The sequence below is a fragment of the Mytilus galloprovincialis genome, chromosome 2 (assembly GCF_965363235.1).
Source record: "Mytilus galloprovincialis chromosome 2, xbMytGall1.hap1.1, whole genome shotgun sequence".
NCBI classification, from domain to species: domain Eukaryota; kingdom Metazoa; phylum Mollusca; class Bivalvia; order Mytilida; family Mytilidae; genus Mytilus; species Mytilus galloprovincialis.
Window position 1 is genome coordinate 54,636,397 of NC_134839.1, and position 18,017 is coordinate 54,654,413.

General features: G+C 32.2%; 2 protein-coding genes across 2 annotated transcripts; one reads left to right on the forward strand and one right to left on the reverse strand.

Moving 5' to 3' along the window:
- Nucleotides 1–1,739, reverse strand: LOC143063866 (uncharacterized). Its single transcript, XM_076236281.1, has one exon. It carries the CDS (start codon nucleotides 1,649–1,651, stop codon nucleotides 104–106), a length of 1,548 nt encoding a protein of 515 aa, XP_076092396.1. The 5' UTR covers nucleotides 1,652–1,739; the 3' UTR covers nucleotides 1–103.
- A 3,758-nt stretch (nucleotides 1,740–5,497) lies between these two features.
- On the forward strand, nucleotides 5,498–18,017 carry LOC143063867 (zinc finger MYND domain-containing protein 19-like). Its single transcript, XM_076236282.1, has 6 exons — nucleotides 5,498–5,690; nucleotides 14,189–14,355; nucleotides 15,598–15,799; nucleotides 16,762–16,828; nucleotides 17,357–17,453; nucleotides 17,766–18,017. Exons 1-6 carry the CDS (start codon nucleotides 5,640–5,642, stop codon nucleotides 17,869–17,871), a joined length of 690 nt encoding a protein of 229 aa, XP_076092397.1. The 5' UTR covers nucleotides 5,498–5,639; the 3' UTR covers nucleotides 17,872–18,017.

An 18,017-nucleotide genomic window follows, 5' to 3' on the forward strand; every position in this document is an offset into this window, starting at 1 on the left:
TAAAAGTTTCAAATTGCTTTATATAAGTTATCTTGAGGTGAACAAAACATGTGAATACTACGTATACTATTAATCAGCGTTCAAACAGTCTGTAAAATATTACCTATTTAGTCGGAGATTTGAAACTCATCATACCATAAAAAATAACAATTTGAAAAGCCATACAAAGCCATAAAATAAGAAGTGAAAAATTGTTCATTAGTCTTATGCCGTATGAATCGTTTTCTTCCTTGCAACAACTACAATCACAAGAAAATGCTTTAAGCAGCGATGCGCACCAAGTTTTAGGAGTGTATCTACACATTTTACACCCAAGTGTACAACAGCAGAGAGGACATGGCATATCGCACATGCAGCAGCATTCTTTTGGTTGTATCTTGCAAAAATAGTTCTTGTTTCGGCAACAACAGCAGCGCCAGCACAGATTGAAACATCCGTCCTCTCCTCCAATTGTGTCAAAACTCGTCACAAACCGAAGCGTCATCGCTATACATGCGCTAATAGAAGCCAACAACGCATAGAGATGCACATGAGGATTTAACTGATCACAATCACACATGAAAAAGTAAATAGTAAATAGAATGTTTTGCGGAAGTTCTTCGAAAAACATAACAAAACATATTTCACTGTGACCTTGCAAAATTTGGAAGAAGTTTGGTTTTCTCTTTTTAATAATTTCCATAACAATGTTTATTACTTGTAAAATTGACAGAAGTGATCCGAGGAGAGAAAATACAGCTGCCAGTGTCCATACATCATTTGTGTTCTTACACATCGATGTGTCGATTGCTGACATATTAAGCTTAAATGTCTTGTTAATTACTTTAAAATTCTGTTTACAAGTTTGTTCTTCAGTATCACCTGATGTGCCAAGGAACTGAATTGGTCCAGAACTTGCAAGCAACCAATCATTGACTAGATCCCAAATAACGAGAAAAATCACTAAAATTCGAATCGTAACGAATGTGCCGGTTGACATTTCTGTCTTCTTCTTTGAAATGTCCATGCTCGCATCGGAACCACGTCTGCTTTTATGCGGTTCCGTATAAACAGGTTCAAGGGATCTGTGCCACGACGGAACATTGCCATAGTCTACAACACTATTTGCAACAGATCTCGGTTGTCTTGAACTTCGGTATATATCGTCAATACTGCCACTTTCAACGGCTCTCGGTATTTCCCAATTACTTGACTGTCTGGTACCTGGCTCAGATAGAACTCCTCTCCCTCTGTATATTTGCATACCAGGTCCACTCCTTGATTCTATAACTGCTGATCTCTGATCGTACGGTCGTCTCTCATATCTTCTACCATTATAAGCAGAATATCCATGATTATCTTGACCTAGATTTTCCGTTGCAGCGATACTTCTTCTGTCATAGTCAGGTCCCATGAATCTGGTTTCCTCGTTGTCGCTATATAGTGGGTTTGTTCGTCGCACTGCTGGTCCATGTAGTCCACTTTCACTCTGAACGGGCAATGGGATACCATTTGCAAGGTAGTTATTTCCTAAGGGACGTCCATTATATTGTTCTGTTCTATGATCTCGCCAAGAATTTTCATTTCTGCCATATTGATATGGAGACCGATCATCTAGGCTCCCTTGACCATTTTCTTCATTCCATCGTCGTGTGAACTCTTCCCTATACATTCTTTGTCGTCTGCAATTGCAAAATGGCGATTTAAACAAGGAAGAACATATAGTTGGACTATTTTATCTGTAAAAGGTGTGCCACCGTAATTTACAACTGATAACACCGTCGATTGTATTTACGTTGGTCGTTCAGATATGTCTGTTACATAAACTGATAACTTTATTGAACAATTTAGTTTTGATATTTACAATCTAAATCCAATAACTCAGAAAAACAAATATCTTTTTCGATCAAGAAATCAGAAATATCCGTGATCTAATGTGAGGGTGTTTGTATTACGTGCCTACTTGATGCCAATTTTCTGTTTAGAAAATATAATATATATAGTTCTGTAATATGCAAATGACACATTTGTGCGTATGTGTGTAAATGGAAATAAACAATTAAGAACTATACCATGTGCAGATATAGTCAAATACAGAGACAAGAATTAAAAGAAATCATTTTAATCATAATTAAGAAGCGAAAACAAACAAATAGCACATTGTATTGAATGACACAACATTTCTTTATTGTTCATTGATTTGTATCTGAAAGACAATACATTTGTTTTTCGTTCATTTTTTTTTATATAAATAAGGCCGTTAGTTTTCTCGTTGGATAACTGCGAGTACTCTCAGATCTGTTCCCAGTGTCTTTTTGTTGTCGTGATGTACAAGTACCCGGCCACGTCCACTTGTATTTTAGTCCATCTGATGAGTTAAGCCTTTTCAACTGATTTTTATAGTTCGTTCTTATGTTGTTCTGTTATACCACAGTCCCAGGGTTGGGATCCCCTGCGTACGGTGACCTATAGTTGTTAATGTCTGTGTCATTTTGGTCTCTTGTGGATAGTTGTTTCATTGGCAATCATACCACATCTTCTTTTTTATATTTGTTTATACGGAATCCTTGCAAGGTCTACGTACATGACCATCTGACAGGATTCGGCTGATCTCAGCCTCGTTCATCTATCGGTGATCATAATTAAGTTTTCGTATCTAAATTATTATAAGCAATAGGTCAAATATATTTGGTGCATGGAATGATTGAAAGGTGAACAGTCATGTTTTATTTGACGTGTTTTTCATGGTTCATTTGAAAATGTTTTTTATGTGTTTTTTCTCTTCTCAGGTCAGATACTGTAAGCAATTATAGGGGTACTATATTTAGTGTAAAGAATGACTTTAAGGTGCTTATGTCTGTCTAACATGTTTATCAGAACTTGACCTCATTTTCGTGATTCATTGGTCTGTGTTAATTAATTATTTTTTTTAATTTTTTTTTGTGGTGCAGATTATATAAGCAACATGTTCACTTTATTTGGTGTATTGAATGATTGTAAGGTGTGCATGTCTGTCTGGGTTTGTTTTGATCGTATCCTAATTTTAATTGTTCATTGGTAAATGTTGTGTTTTCGTGGTTATGTCCGTTTCTCATATGGTATTGGAGCCAAAGATCAACTATTTTTGGTGAATGGAATGAATACTAGAATTAAGTTGTCTAGCAGTGTTCATTTGACTTTGGTCAATATTCAGTTTCTGTAATAAGGTTATTTTAAACATATTTATTTATAGTGGATTTGGAAACAAGTTATTGCAACTTATATTTCCAACTTTGCGGGTGCGAGTGCTGCCTTGTAGCGGCCTTAGCCTACTCTTTTTTCGAAATCTACAAAGGTGTATTTTACGTGCCAGAGATATGGCTCGTCCCCAAGTTCCGACGGACTATCATCGTTTCCTCTTGACCATACTCGCAAATGGTGTTAAGGGAGCCGACCATTCATTCCATGAAATTTCTCCCCGGAACGGGAATCGAACCAGTAGTCCGATGCGCTAACCACTACACCACGGCTCTTCTGTAATATTAGGCCAAATGTCTCTCTGACAGATTTTGACTGACTTTGACCTCATTTGTGTTTGTACAGATTTCAACATAAATTCAATCATTAAAGCAGGCTTGACATTTCAGCGTGTGCACTCTCGTTTGATTAAGTACTTACAAGAGTGTCATATTTCAACAATAAATCTTGTCCAAATTTTTTTTTAATGAAGTTTTTACCACTTTTTCTATGTCTGTATGTGTTCCTGCAGACAGGAACATATACTGTTCCCAGCTGCAGATAAAGTTTCGGTTTCTCCTGCAGATACAGTTTCGGTTTAAAGGGGGAAATTACGTGAGATATTTGCACTTAAGAAGAAGACAACGGTACACTAGGATAAAAGAAAAGAAATATTAGAAGTATATTGTAAATTATGACAATAGGACTATGTCTGTGACCATTGGCACTAACTTCAGGCTAGCATTGCATACATTTGTTGACATTTCTATACCCTGAAATGCCCATGTTCAACCAGGAGTCATGATAATTTCAAGTTTGTATGTTACTCATGCAGTTGTTTGAATACTATACATGAACCTTAATTTGTGTAGACTGGCACAGTAACATATTTCGACAATGAAACAAGATTTCATTTTGCATCTTCCTGTTTGAGTGATCTTTTAACGATGACTTGCATATGTGAATCAAGAGCGTTTTTGGTCTGTATAAGATAACCCTTGTCTAAACCTGTTTCTGACTTACATTATTTGTTAAAGTATTATAAAATATACTGCACTCTGTAGAACTTCGTTCTTACTAAATATTACGTAGTGTACTTATCAAAGGATAGTATTTACGTATAAAAAATCTACACATATTATCACGTGTATTAAAAGCAAGTTAAGTTTTTTTTTAAATGTGCACGTCTAAATTAGTATTATCAATTTAAATACACTTAACTTAACTGATAAACTCGTAATTATAAAAAAAAACACCAGTTGTTTCTTTTATTAAAGAATCATTAGAACTGAGGAAAGTAGACCAATAACTTTTTTTAACATGTATATTATTACTGTCAAGTTTTTCCTATGATTGTTTTTGCTATGTATTTGTTATAACCAAAATTGGTGTTTGTTTTTCAAATGAAGTATTGTCAGTATTATGAATAAGAATACTAAGATGATAAATAAGTTGCATGAATTGTATCTAAATCAACGGTTTCAATTTGTCTTGTGGATTGATCTAAAACTTATTTATTCTTAAACTTAACGGGGATTTCGTTTAAAAAAGTGTGTACCAAGTTAAAATAGAATGAATGAAAAATACAAGTGTGTGCTAAGTTAGAATAGAATGAATGAAAACAAGAAGTGAACAGCCCTATACTTTTGCATTTCCACAAATGGTACCTGATAATTCTGTAATTTATCAAATCGGACTCAGTTTCTCTCTTCCATAGATACCCATGCTGAGCAAAATAATAAATATATTTCATTTTTCACATTTACATATGCAGCCGTGATAAAAGATCTTGGTATTTTGCAATTTGCAAGTAGATAAAGTCAGGTATTAATGTGTGTCACACATAAACTTTCATAACATTTTTTAAAACTTGAGTCGAAGTTTTTTTATGACTAAATTTTTAAATAAAATTTGAAGACATATTTTCTTTTGTCACCTAACGAAGGACAGCCGGCTTACATTTTTTGCAGATAACATTATTAAAAAGACAGTTTATGATTACCTTTTTTCCTAGTCCTATTTTTTTACATGATGGTTTTGTAAACCTGGTCAGCTAGCCTAATTTAACTTGTCTGGATGATCAAGGAATAGCGATTTAACTTTTTGTTTGTGTATTTTACTTATTAATTTTTACAATCAACTTTCTGAGACATATATTTTATTATACTTTTAAACAGAAACAATGTTAACTGGCCGGCTTTCCATGTGCTTATGAACACGTGTTATATGTAAACATAACCTTTGAACTTTCAAGAAAGCTGATAGAAACGTAACTACCATTGGTTAATCGACCGCTATTTTCCCACGTGGTATGAAAAACCGATAACAATAGAAGAAATGAAAAGTGTGCCAGGATATTGTTAATAAACGTCCAATATGCCAAATTAAGGGACAAGTATTCATGCTATAACTAAGTGTAATATTTAGAATTTGAAGACACACACATGGCAGGATTTAAATTAGGAGTTATCCGGTTAGGAAAAGCGGCAGGAAAAGTAAGTGATGCTCCCAGTTCCGTTCACCGGAACATGAATGAAACATGGCGCTTTGTTGACATAGTAAACAATATTTGCTTAATGAACACGCCGAATTAATAAAAAGCACAATTTATGAATTGCCAAATGTTGTCATTTCCTTCATGTACAGAATTACAATGAAATGTACAAGGTTACTGTTTTCTTATTTTAATGTCCTCTTGCGACACCTCCCCCTTTTTACACGCAGGTATGATGTATATAAATTCGATCTTTAATATCTTGCACACTATTATGCTGAAAATAGCTTTTCAAGACGAATTAGTATCGATCGAGATTCTTTAGAGAAAGGGAAGGGACCAAAATTTCTGCTTCTTTGTTGAGTATTTTAAAGGTTCCCAATCATAGTAATATATTAGTTTTATTGTTCTCAGAACCACAGGGACTTGTCTCTAACTCTCAAAAATACCTACATATATGTATAATTTTTGTATATACCTATTAAACTGTCCTGAAGTATATATATTAAGAGATACAGAAATTTATTTAGAAACCAGTGGTTTTTATAATTTCTACAGATTCTTTATATTTTTTTGTCCAGTAAACTCTTTCTTTTAATATTTTTAGCATCCCATTGTTCTCTATTCTTTACATGTAAGACCTATGTTTCTCTATCTCTTTGTCAAATGGTGTCTATAGAAGTGTTAATGCATGCTCAACAATGCTTCAAGTCCAATGAAATATAATGAAATATGCATTATCAAATTTTAATACTTTAATATGTCATTGTTTCACAATCTGAAAATTAAGATGTAATACATGTACAAATACAATGTATATGATCATGACCCTTCTACGTCATTTGGTGTTTTGTGGACAGTTGTCTCATTGGCAATCATACCATATCTTCTTATAAATTTTACATGAAGAATTTATTACAAATGTGTAAAATTAAATTGATATTTAATTTCGAATGTATATATTGATCTTTGAAAATTTGAAATTTAATCAATTATTTAAAAATTTACAGTCACACAAAGGCTTTTTGATATACAATTCAGCTGCTGTTATTAGGTCAATAATGTCTGTTTCTTCCCCTCAGCAATCAATTAGCAATACTAGAAATGAACATCTGTCACAGGTAAACATATGTTGGTTACACCTCTGGTTGGTGTATAACTGTCAATTACATTAATAATGTAATCATGGTAATATAAAGCCATTATGAACCAGGACATTGTTAATTTACAAACCATACATTTACTGTTGACTTAAGTTGTAAAGTAAATGTTTAAGTTAAGTCATATTGCGATTATCGTTTTAAAATTGTCTTCCAAACCCTTCAGTCTGAGTGCTCATTTAAGAAAAAAAAAAAAAAAAAAAAAAAAGTTGTAAAGTAAATGGTTATTTATTTGTCAGAAAGCAATATAATTTGATATAGCAAAGTCAATTTCTAAAAATTATATAAATTTTGAGAGAATGTTACATGTATATTGATGAATGTTTTTTTTAGTACTTTCTTGATAGAATGTCATTTACTGTTCTGAAATCTTTTGCATGAAAGAAGTAGGAATCTGAAATTTTACAGTTTCTAACCTTTTACATTTTATAGACAATCATTTTCTTTACTTAAAATACATAGCTGTTTAACTTCATATAATCATTGATGAATATTGTGTGTAGTTGCCTTTGACTACTTTATAAAATGGTCCATTATCTTGATAATGGCTAAACAATTGATGTAATTGTGAGGATGTGGTTGGGGGTTTACAGAAAAGAGAATATTTGGTAAAAAATTAAATAAAGAGAGAAAAATATTCCTTAGAATAAAAAAAATAGAGAATAACGAGGTGCTAAAACACAAAGAATAGAGAAAATGTTTTGCCCCCCCCCCCCTGAAATAAAGACCACCCTATGATGATGAGTATTCAGACCCTCAATTATCTTCTTTCTAAAAAACAAAAATGCATCATTAACAATTGAGATTTAACCATGTAAAAATAATCATGCCAGGAAAATATAAAAGTATTGACATGTACAGGACTGTCCTAGATTTGGATGTCTTTTGAACAAAGATTAATGATTTTTTGAATGACTACTAGTATAGGAATATTTTTATTCCTGACCTTTAACATTGAATCATGACATTATCATAATCCTCTTTTCATAGTACTGTGACAGTCACTGATAAATAGACATTGTCTGTGGTCATACTAAAATTAAGCATCCTTATTTTTAAGATACAGTCACTACAGTGTATTATTGATAAAGATGGTGTTGTTAAAAGAAGATATTTCACAAAAGAATGAAAAATTGATTTCTGTGAAAAATTTATTCCTGAATGGTGCATTTTTTTTGAAGCACTATATACAATGCTTATCACATGTACAAATGTACCACAAAACTCATATCAACTTCAAATTTGGGCAGCATCACGTTCATTGTTCTTGATTTATGTCCTTTTATGAGTATGAGGTTTCGCAAGCCAGGCATCATCTGTGTTCCACATTCATCAATTATCTAGAATTGAAATTAACTTGAATTGAATTTTTCCAACTAATTTGTAGGAAGATCTTAATTGACCTTTAATCTTATCATATTTATTACCATAATCCTCTTTCCATTGTTTGGACAATCATTGATAAATAGACATTGTCTAGATCTAGGATCAAACTAAGCTTTAATAAGCATCCTTATAATGGCTTATTAAAACTTAGTAAAGCTTATAATTACTGGCTAATCCTAGATAAGATTGCAGGTGACATTTATGCAGATGAGGGTTTTTAAGGAGAGTCTTTGCAGCAAATACATATAATATTAGGGGCGGAATTTATAAGGTTTACAGGGGGCCAGCCTCTCACTTTTGTAGGATATATATTTGGTTGATTATTTAGGGAATTACTGAAACATGATTGGAGTGGGCAGACCCTGTCCCCTTATGAAAACTTCTTGATCCCCCACTGAATATAAAACTGATTTTTTATAATCAATGAAAAATAACTTCTTGTCTTGAATGGTGAATATTGCATGCCTTTAAATGCACATGTAACATAGCAAATAATGACAATTTAGAACAAAAAAATATAAGTATATATGTAATTTTGCCTGAAAAAACACACCATTATTTCCCTTTCATCACATTTTGTTAATATTCAAGACATCTTTCATTGCCAAGTATAATCATCTTGACTTTTTTTTGTAATTGATTCTGATGACTATGTAAATGCTCTGTTATAACCAATAAATTGATATAATTGGTCAATTTTTATACCAAATTCAAAGAACAATTGACAATTAATTCCTAAAAGAATTGTACTAGGATAATATCAAAGCTACAACATTTTTTCCTCCAGTTGAAGTTACTGTTTTCAAATTGATATTTATAGGAAGATATTTCTGTCTAACCTTTTAGTAAACTTACATATATATAATCCTCACTTGATTGTTTCAACAATCAGTGAGGAATACATGTACATTTAGTCTATGGTTAAATTTTTTATTGAAAAGTTGGTTCTATGAATTCAGAATAGCATTCTTATTTTAAATGGGATTAATTACAGTACTCATTTTAAAATATACATGTATGTTATGGTTCTGTTCTTGAAATGTTGTCATGGTTGTTGCAAGCTTTAAAATGTTGTAAAGTTTTAAGGATGTAACATATTTTGTATATTATCATGATTAACGCTAGTAGAGATATGTTTACAACATTGGTAGGGTTCACAAAGATAAACACATCTCTTTATCCATTATATATATGGTGTTGTTATAGTTTAAAATTTTCATTTTGTCCGTTATTTTAACAAGTATAATATATGATCAAGCAATTGTTCAAGAAAGGACAAAGAAAGTTTAAATACTTCACTTGTTTGCTTTCTTTACCCTAGTTAAAGTGAGTTTCAAATTATCGATGAAGTTAAATGATAAACTTTAAATTATTGATAGGAAAATTCCTTAGTGATTTCTGAGTGACTGCCAGCAAATACAAATTTAGAAAACTAATCTAGATCTGGTCGTAGCCTGTTTTGGTAAATTTGATAAGAACCTGATAGGTAATACAGTATAGATAAAAATAGTTACGATAAATGATGTCAATTTTCCGAAAAAAGAACATGTTTCACTTTGTATGTAAATGTTTGTGTTGCGTTGTACCTAATATGTATGTTTGTATACGTCCTTTGTTGAGATTTGTTATATCATTGCAGTTTCCATAGTAACATGCAACTACAAAATAATTTAGTTGTATGGCATTGACACGTTTTATCATTTTAATTATTAGTTAAAAGTATACAGTGGTGGATCAAGGGGGAAAAGGAGAGGGGGTCAGGGGGTTGGAACTCCCCCCTTTTTATTTTTTTAATGATTATTGCATTTGAATTGGGACAAATGGTTGGACCCTCTCCCCTTTTATCCTGTGTTGGGAACCCCCTTTTCAAAATGGCTGGATCCTTCTGGTATTTAAGGGCATCACAGTGGAAAGGAAAGAGGTAAGATTCACAGCCCTTCTTTTAGATTGTCTCAAAATTCTATGTTACTACACATGTAAAGTTAAAAATGTTGTGAGTGGTATAGTTTTGCAAACTTTTTGACTATTATGATTATGTCTATGAATATACCCTTGAATAAATTGATTGTACTTGGAATCCGAATGAGGAGCAGAATTGAAATCCTGTGCCCTAGAAAAAGAAAACTACAGCCTTCTAAAAGAAACCACTTGAAAGTATGGAAATGCTTGCTTCACAAATGTTTACAAACTTTCTTGCCTCTGTACATGTACATGTTTACTAGCTCATTATTATAATCATTAAACAATATAAAGATCTTCATAGAAAATAATTAGAACAACATTCAACACATTGCTTACTGAAGTTATATTTAGCTTGTACATTGAAAGGCCATTACTAAAATAACTTTCATTTGTAACAACAAAAACAGGAACATTCTTTACAAGCATTCAGTAATCATGCTTTTGGACATTGTAAATTATTTATTGTCTTTTAGAACATACATTTTCTAACATTTAGTTTTACTATATATTACAAAAAATTACAAAAAAAATTACAAAAATTTACAAAAAATTACAAAATTTGTCTAACATTTATTTTTATTTTCATGTAAATGTCTGAACATATATAAATTGAATATATGTACTTAATTAAAAAAAAAGTTAAAAAAGCAATTTTACCTAACCCCAAGAGGGAACAGAGTTTAAGCTGCAAGGAGCCCAATTATCCAAATGGGTCTTAGCCAAAGATACTAATTGATCCATCCAAAGCTTACATTGGGTTCCAGCCAAAATACCCAAATGATCCTAGCCAAAGCCTCCAATGGGTTCAAGCTAAAGCCTCAAATTGGTCTCGGCCATGGTTTCCAAATGGTTATAGCCAGACTCCAATGGGTTTCTGACAGCCAAAGCTTTTAAGTGATTAGAACATAATAATTCTAATGTACATATGCATGTCGTAAGATTGTTGGTGGATTTAGGTCTAGTTTGTAACATTTAAGGAATCCAAAATTATCACAGATTAATAAGTTCAGAAATAAATGGATAAAATGGGAAAGAATTTTTCTGACGGCTTCGCATATTCATTAAATGAAATGTTCAGCAATTCAGCTATTTTACACTTATGATAAGATCTTACTTGTAGAGCAGCTTCTGCTTATTTATAAATTACAAGCAACTAGAAATAAGTTTTTAAAAAGGAATCTAAAAGACAAAACAAAAGACAAAAAATGTATATATTTGGGGAACAAGTTATACGTACTGAAGAAATACAAATACCAAGGAAAAGAAATGAATGCAAAATTTTAATGGAAGAGAAATGGGAGGAAGATAATTTGATCCACCTTTATTCCCCCATTCAAACATGGCAAAGAAATTAAATCTACCACTTCATGACTGTCCACTTCTAAAGTACCAATAAGTTATTGACTCTGGTTTATCTCCCCTTATAATATCAATATTGACTGATTTGTATTTCATTGGAGAGATTTTATATTGATTTCAGTATTTTAAAAGTCAGACCTGATCTAGATAGAGTATTGTTAGGGTGTGTTTTATAAACTTAGTCATGAAAGATAATTTTTATCAGTTGTTATCTTGGCATTGTATTGATCCAAACTTTACAAATATCATGGTCAGATAATATTATCTAACGTTTGGTAATCACTTTAACATGCATGTAATCTTGTATTTTTGAACGGATTTATATATTATAGTTGAATGTTGATAAATAAATCAATCTTATATATAATGAAGGTACTTAGGTTAGAAATGTATTTTAATTGATGAATTTACATTTCTTTGGAACGTTATTTATAGAATCACATGAGAAAATTAGGAAAAAAGAAATTGTTTTCTTCCTTGGTCCTTGAAATAAATAAATAAAGTTTGATTTTCAACTTCATAAATATTTGCGAGATTAGTGTTACTCTGAAGATGGTACATGTAACACAAGTTTAAATAGAATGACGGTTAAATCAATCTAACTAAAAATTGATACAGAAAGCCCAGTCTTCATTGCATTTCATCCTTAGCTTATTCTGGATAAGAAAATAATTGTAATAATTGTTTTTTCAACTTTTTTTAAGATCACCTGGCCCAAAGGGCCAAGTGAGCATTTCTCATCACTTGGCGTATGTCGTCTGGTGTCCTGCATCCATAAACTTTTACAAAAATCTTCTCCTCTGAAACTACTTGGCCAAATTTTACCAAACTTGGCCACAATCATCATTGGGTATCTAGTTTAAAAAATGTGTCTGGTGACCGGGTCAACCAAACAAGATGGCCACCATGGCTAAAAATAGAAAATAGGGGTAAAATGTAGATTTTGGCTTATACCTCTGAAACTAAAGTATTTAGAGCAAATCTGACAGGGGTAAAATTGATGATCAGGTTAAGATCTATCTTCCCTGAAATTTTCAGACAAATCGGACAAACCATTGTTAGGTTGCTGCCACAGAATTAGTAATTTTAAGGAAATTTTGCAGTTTTTAGTTATCTTGAATATTATAAAATTTAAAGAAAGAGATAAACTGTAAACAGCAATAATGTTCAGCAAAGTAAGATCTACAAATAAATCAACATGACAAACGTTGTCAGTTGACCCCTTAAGGAGTTATTGGCCTTTATAGTCAATTTTTAACCATTTTTCTACAATTTTAGTAATCTTTTAAAAAAATCTTCTCCTCTGAAACTACTGGGCCAAATTAAACAAAACTTGATGAGTGAAACCAAAATGATCAGTTGACCCCTTAAGGAGTTATTGTCCTTTATAGTCAATTTTTAACAATTTTTGTAAATCTTTGTAATTTTTACAAAAATCTTCTCCTTTGAAACTACTAAGTCAATTTTAACCAAATTTGTCCAGAATCATCATAAGGGTATCTTGTTAAAAAAATATGTCCGATGATACCACCTGCGAACCAAGATGTCTGACATGGCTAAAAATAGTATTATAGGGTAAAATGCAGTTTTTGGCTCATATCTCAGAAACCAAAGCATTTAGAGCAAATCTGACCGAATTATTTTGTTCCTTAGGGAAATGTCTATCTGCTCTGAAATTTGTAGACCAATCAGGCAACTTGTTGTTCCGTTGCTGCCCCTGAAATGGTAATTTTAAGAAAATTTGCAGCTTTTGGTTATTATCTTAAATATAATTATAGACACATATAAACTGTAAACAGCAATAATGCACAGCAGAGTAAGACCTACAAATAAGTCAGCATGATCAAAATGGTCAATTGACCCCATACTTGGACAATTTTATTATAGATAGAGATAATTTTGAGCAGCAAGAATGTTCAGTAAAGTAAGATCTACAAACACATCACCATCACCAAAACACAATTTTGTCAGGAATCCATCTGTGTCCTTCGTTTATGATATGCCCATAGACCAAGATGAGCGTTTTCTTATGATTAATATTATTTTGAATTGAATGTTTTAGAGCTCTCTTTTCACTGACATGACTGAGAGTGCTAAGACTAACTGTTTGTGGGGTGGAAGAGTTCTCATGATAACTTAATTTTCTCTTTCACAGTTTTGCAGCAGCGCTTTTTGGCAAGAATTTTCCCTTCAAATTTGACCTGATTTCCCCTCATGAATATCTTCACATACCCCATATTCAACTCCTGGAGTTGTACAAGACTATAGGTGTGTGTATCAGTACATGTATATGCTATATGTATATATGTTCTCAGTCTCCTTGGATACTTAATTCATGTTCAACTCAAAGAGTTCCTTGTTTAAATTTCATAATGAGTTCATCATGTGAAAGAGAAAACAGTAACAGAAACAGTTTGAATAAAAAGTTTTTATTCCCCAGTCAAGATTCACCATCATATGCCTGGCAACGATCTAAATGACCCAATTATTTTTACATGTACTTTTAATTAAAAGATTACATTTGATCATGACAACAGATGTCACAGGATAAAAGGCGGGAAAACTCATGACTGAAATAGAAAATAAATTTATGTGTTTATAAACATTGATAAATGTATGTTTTTCATTACAGATAAAATATTCCCTTTTAGACGAACAGGATGTGTCCTTAATTAGACGATATGGCTTTCAGGCCCACGTAGATATGGATCGAGATGGTAATGGTGCCAAGATATATGCCTATGCATACGATCTGATAAAAGGGAAGTCCTCGATGCAGTCACTTCATAATATGTTATGGTAAGATAAATGTCCAACTTTATCTCTTCAAGGAAGTTAAAAGTAGACAGTTAATACTTTCGTCATGCAAAGAACATAAAACAGTTTCAAAATAATAGGTTTGATTGGTGATTGCATTATTTCGTAAAGTATATTTACTTGTATGGTATTGGGTGAAATTTGAATACAAAAATGTTAAAAAGGAATATGATAAGAAACAACTCCACCCACTATTAAATGGGTCATTTTGTTGCTTGCCAACTAAACAATAACACTGGTTTCATGATTAGCAAATAAAGAATAAATATACATAGTGGGTCTCATTGGGGTCTAAGCGTGACGCGGGATTGTCGATTTTTTGTACGCGTGACACGTGAAAGTCAAATTATTGTCTCGTAAAAACGGGAAATGAGGTCTTGCGGGACCCGGGAAATGACAAAAAAATGAGAATTGCTTACGTACATAGTGTAAGCGGGATACGGTAATCTGACAAAACAGTAAGCGGGATCCGGGATCGGAACCCCCCAATGAGACCCCCTACATATATATGAAAGTAAGAAGATATGGTATGATGAGAGAAATAATGTAGAAGTCACAAACAATATGTTACTGTACAGCCATCAGAATAAATGGTCAATTTCAATAAGACAGTGATCCAACAAGAAAAGTAACCATAATTTACATTTGAATCTCAACATATGTTCTTCAACAGAAGGAAAACAATTCACCGTTTCAGAATCTATTGCATTCTAGGTAATATTTTCAAAAGTGAACACCAAAACATTGTGATTGGTTTAAACATTCTAAACAATTGAAATTCAACCAATGACTTAACATTATTTTCATTTTGGTGTACGAACAATGAAATTACCCATAGACCTTTAGTTTCGTTGAATAGGCGAATAAAAAGATATTACTGGCCCCTGGTGATGGTACATATCACACAGGTGAATAAATTCACTATTGATAATGTATATTCCTTGTGAATGTTGGTGATAAGAATGTGTGCAATATATATATGCTTATATATGATGGTGATGTAAATTATGGTATAGCCCTGTTTCAGTGAATTACTAGACAGTAGATAGTGATTATTTTCTTAAACACCTGTTTTTTTCTGAAGATTCAGCATGCATTTACTAGTGGTGTTACTTATGGAAGTGATTTTGGAAGATCATAACTTTATTTTGTTTTTCTAGAATTTTTTTTTTATTAACACTACTCTGTGTATACACAACAATATTAATGAGGTTTTTTTTGCAGGGAGAAATATAGAGGAGGTATTGCTCCAGGATTCAAAGTTGTCCATATGAACGGTATCACCGTTGACAACAGGTTAGATAACCTTGCACTAATACCTGAGGATTTTCCTGCGGATATGGTTGAAGAGCCATCTACAAAATCCAGAGAACAGAGTCTGTACTGGTTAGCTGTGCAGCAGTTACACATAGCTCCATTACAATGTGTAGGTTTAAGTATTTTCTTTCAACATTGGTTTACTGCTGCATGGGAGAAGTCAATTTGACTACCGGTATAGTTCTTTTAAAAACTCATCCTTTTTGATCTAGCATATACAAAATGTAATCGATACAGGGATCTTAACTTAAAGAATCCAAGAAACAATCTTTAAATTACGTTACATGACAAAACACTTTATTTCATTAGAAAATGTAAGATCATATAAAAGAGTGGGAGGGCAATCAAATCATATCCAAAAACGCAGAAGATGATAAATTATAGTCCATAAAAAACTGAACCAAACTATAACTTGAGCTATTGACCCCACCAAAATATAGAATGAAGTACCAATGAACACAGGTGTTCTGGAACGGTCAGCAGTTCTTACTTAACCAATGCAATAAATGGACAAATACATGGAATAAGAAGAGACTGATATTTCTTTAGGGGCCAGCTGAAGGACACCTACGGGTGCAGGGATTTCTTGCTGCATTTAAGACCTGTTGGTGACCTTCTGCTGTTGTCTGTTCTATGGTCTGGTTGTTGTATCTTTGACACATTCCCCATTTCCATTCTCAATTTTACATCAATATTTTATTAGACCAGGCATCTGAATTGGATGAGAGACATACATGTACAAAAAATGTACATATAATGAAACATGATTGTGATGAATTTCTAATCATTTGCGAGAAAACTATAAAATTCTTCATGAAAATAATATCAAACGGTACATGCACTGCCTGTAATAAGCTTAGAAATTAGATTTCAAAAATACATGTATAACACAGCAGCATGAGTATACAAACTTAAAATCTTATGAATGCTTGTATTAGCTCAAAGTATGCTCCAGACGTTGAGAATTGAAATCACATACCCTATTACACTGAAATATGCAAGTGTGTAATTTTAATGTCAAGTTATTGATGTAGTTTTATGTTTTGATCAAGTTTTTTTCTTTTATTACAGCAAAATCCAATAGAAATCCAAAAGCACAAGTTTTATGATAATAATGGTCATGATGTTTACTTAGAAGGTAAGTGTAATAAAATCAAGTGGTCGCTAGGCTAGATAAACTTTGGATTTAATTACTTTTGTAGTTATTTAATTTTATGGATAAAGGAATTTTTTTTTGTGTGGATTTTCATAATATTTGTTTTTGTGATTTTGGCTTTCTCTGCATACAAAGCCTGTAGAAGATTTGTAATTGCTAAACATTAGAAATGATGGTTCATCTGTACTCATGAAACCAATACAAATTGGTATCTAATGAATAGTTATGAATCCATAGTACCCTTAACAATGTCTTTGGAACAGTTTAATGTTTGAAAGACCATCCAGATTTGCTCTGACTATATGTTATGTTAGGTCACTTCTTTATTTACCCTTCTGGTCATGTCTTCTAAAATCTTTTAAAATTAAGATTTTCCAACAAAATTTGTTGTCCATGAGCTTATTTTTTCTAAATTTTATGTAACAGAAAAAAAAACAATCTTATATGACTTTAGGAAGAGTATGATAAATAGCATACAATACGCATTAATGTACATGTTTTGTTTTTCAGAGGACAGTATTTATTATGAATGTCATTATCCCCCTTGTACCAACATGGAGAAACATATCAGACAGTTCAGCATATGTGGGCGTTGTCAGCAAGTTAGGTAAATAATATCAAATAAAAGTAGATGCACAAAACAAAAAAAGATATTGAGAGGCAATCAAATATTCTTAGGGTAAAATTAAAATAAACAACACTATGACAAAAAAATCAAACAAAAACCAACCTAACAAGATGTAGATCAATAAGACAGCACCACACTTGACCTGAGTATTTGGTACACATTAAGAATCGAAAAATCACTTTTTTTATGTGATTTTAAGTATTTTTCTCTTATGATACCAAATTTTACTGGAATGTCTAAAGATCAGCAAGCTATTTATGTAAATTATAAAATGGTTACATTTTTTTGCAGGTATTGCGGTACAATTTGTCAACAGCAAGATTGGCCTGTCCACAAGACTTACTGTATTGAGCGACCAGCTGTAGACTCAGACACAGAGAGCTTACCCGACAGATGAAACAGGACCCTCTTTTTAAAATAACATTGTTTAAAATCAGTGGACTTTCCCAGAGTTATCTGCCCACAGGATACTGCTTCACACCATAGTTGTTACACTGAAATCATGAGTGTAAACTCTTACAGCAAAAAACATTCATTTGATAA

Bases quoted from the DNA above. Each gene is read 5' to 3' on its own strand.
- LOC143063866 (XM_076236281.1), bottom strand. From the start codon at position 1,651: ATGTATAGGGAAGAGTTCACACGACGATGGAATGAAGAAAATGGTCAA.
- LOC143063867 (XM_076236282.1), top strand. From the start codon at position 5,640: ATGGCAGGATTTAAATTAGGAGTTATCCGGTTAGGAAAAGCGGCAGGA. The intron at 5,691-14,188 runs GTAAGTGATGCT...TTTTCATTACAG, and splicing joins TAGGAAAAGCGGCAGGAAAA to ATAAAATATTCCCTTTTAGA. The intron at 14,356-15,597 runs GTAAGATAAATG...TTTTTTTTGCAG, and splicing joins TCACTTCATAATATGTTATG to GGAGAAATATAGAGGAGGTA.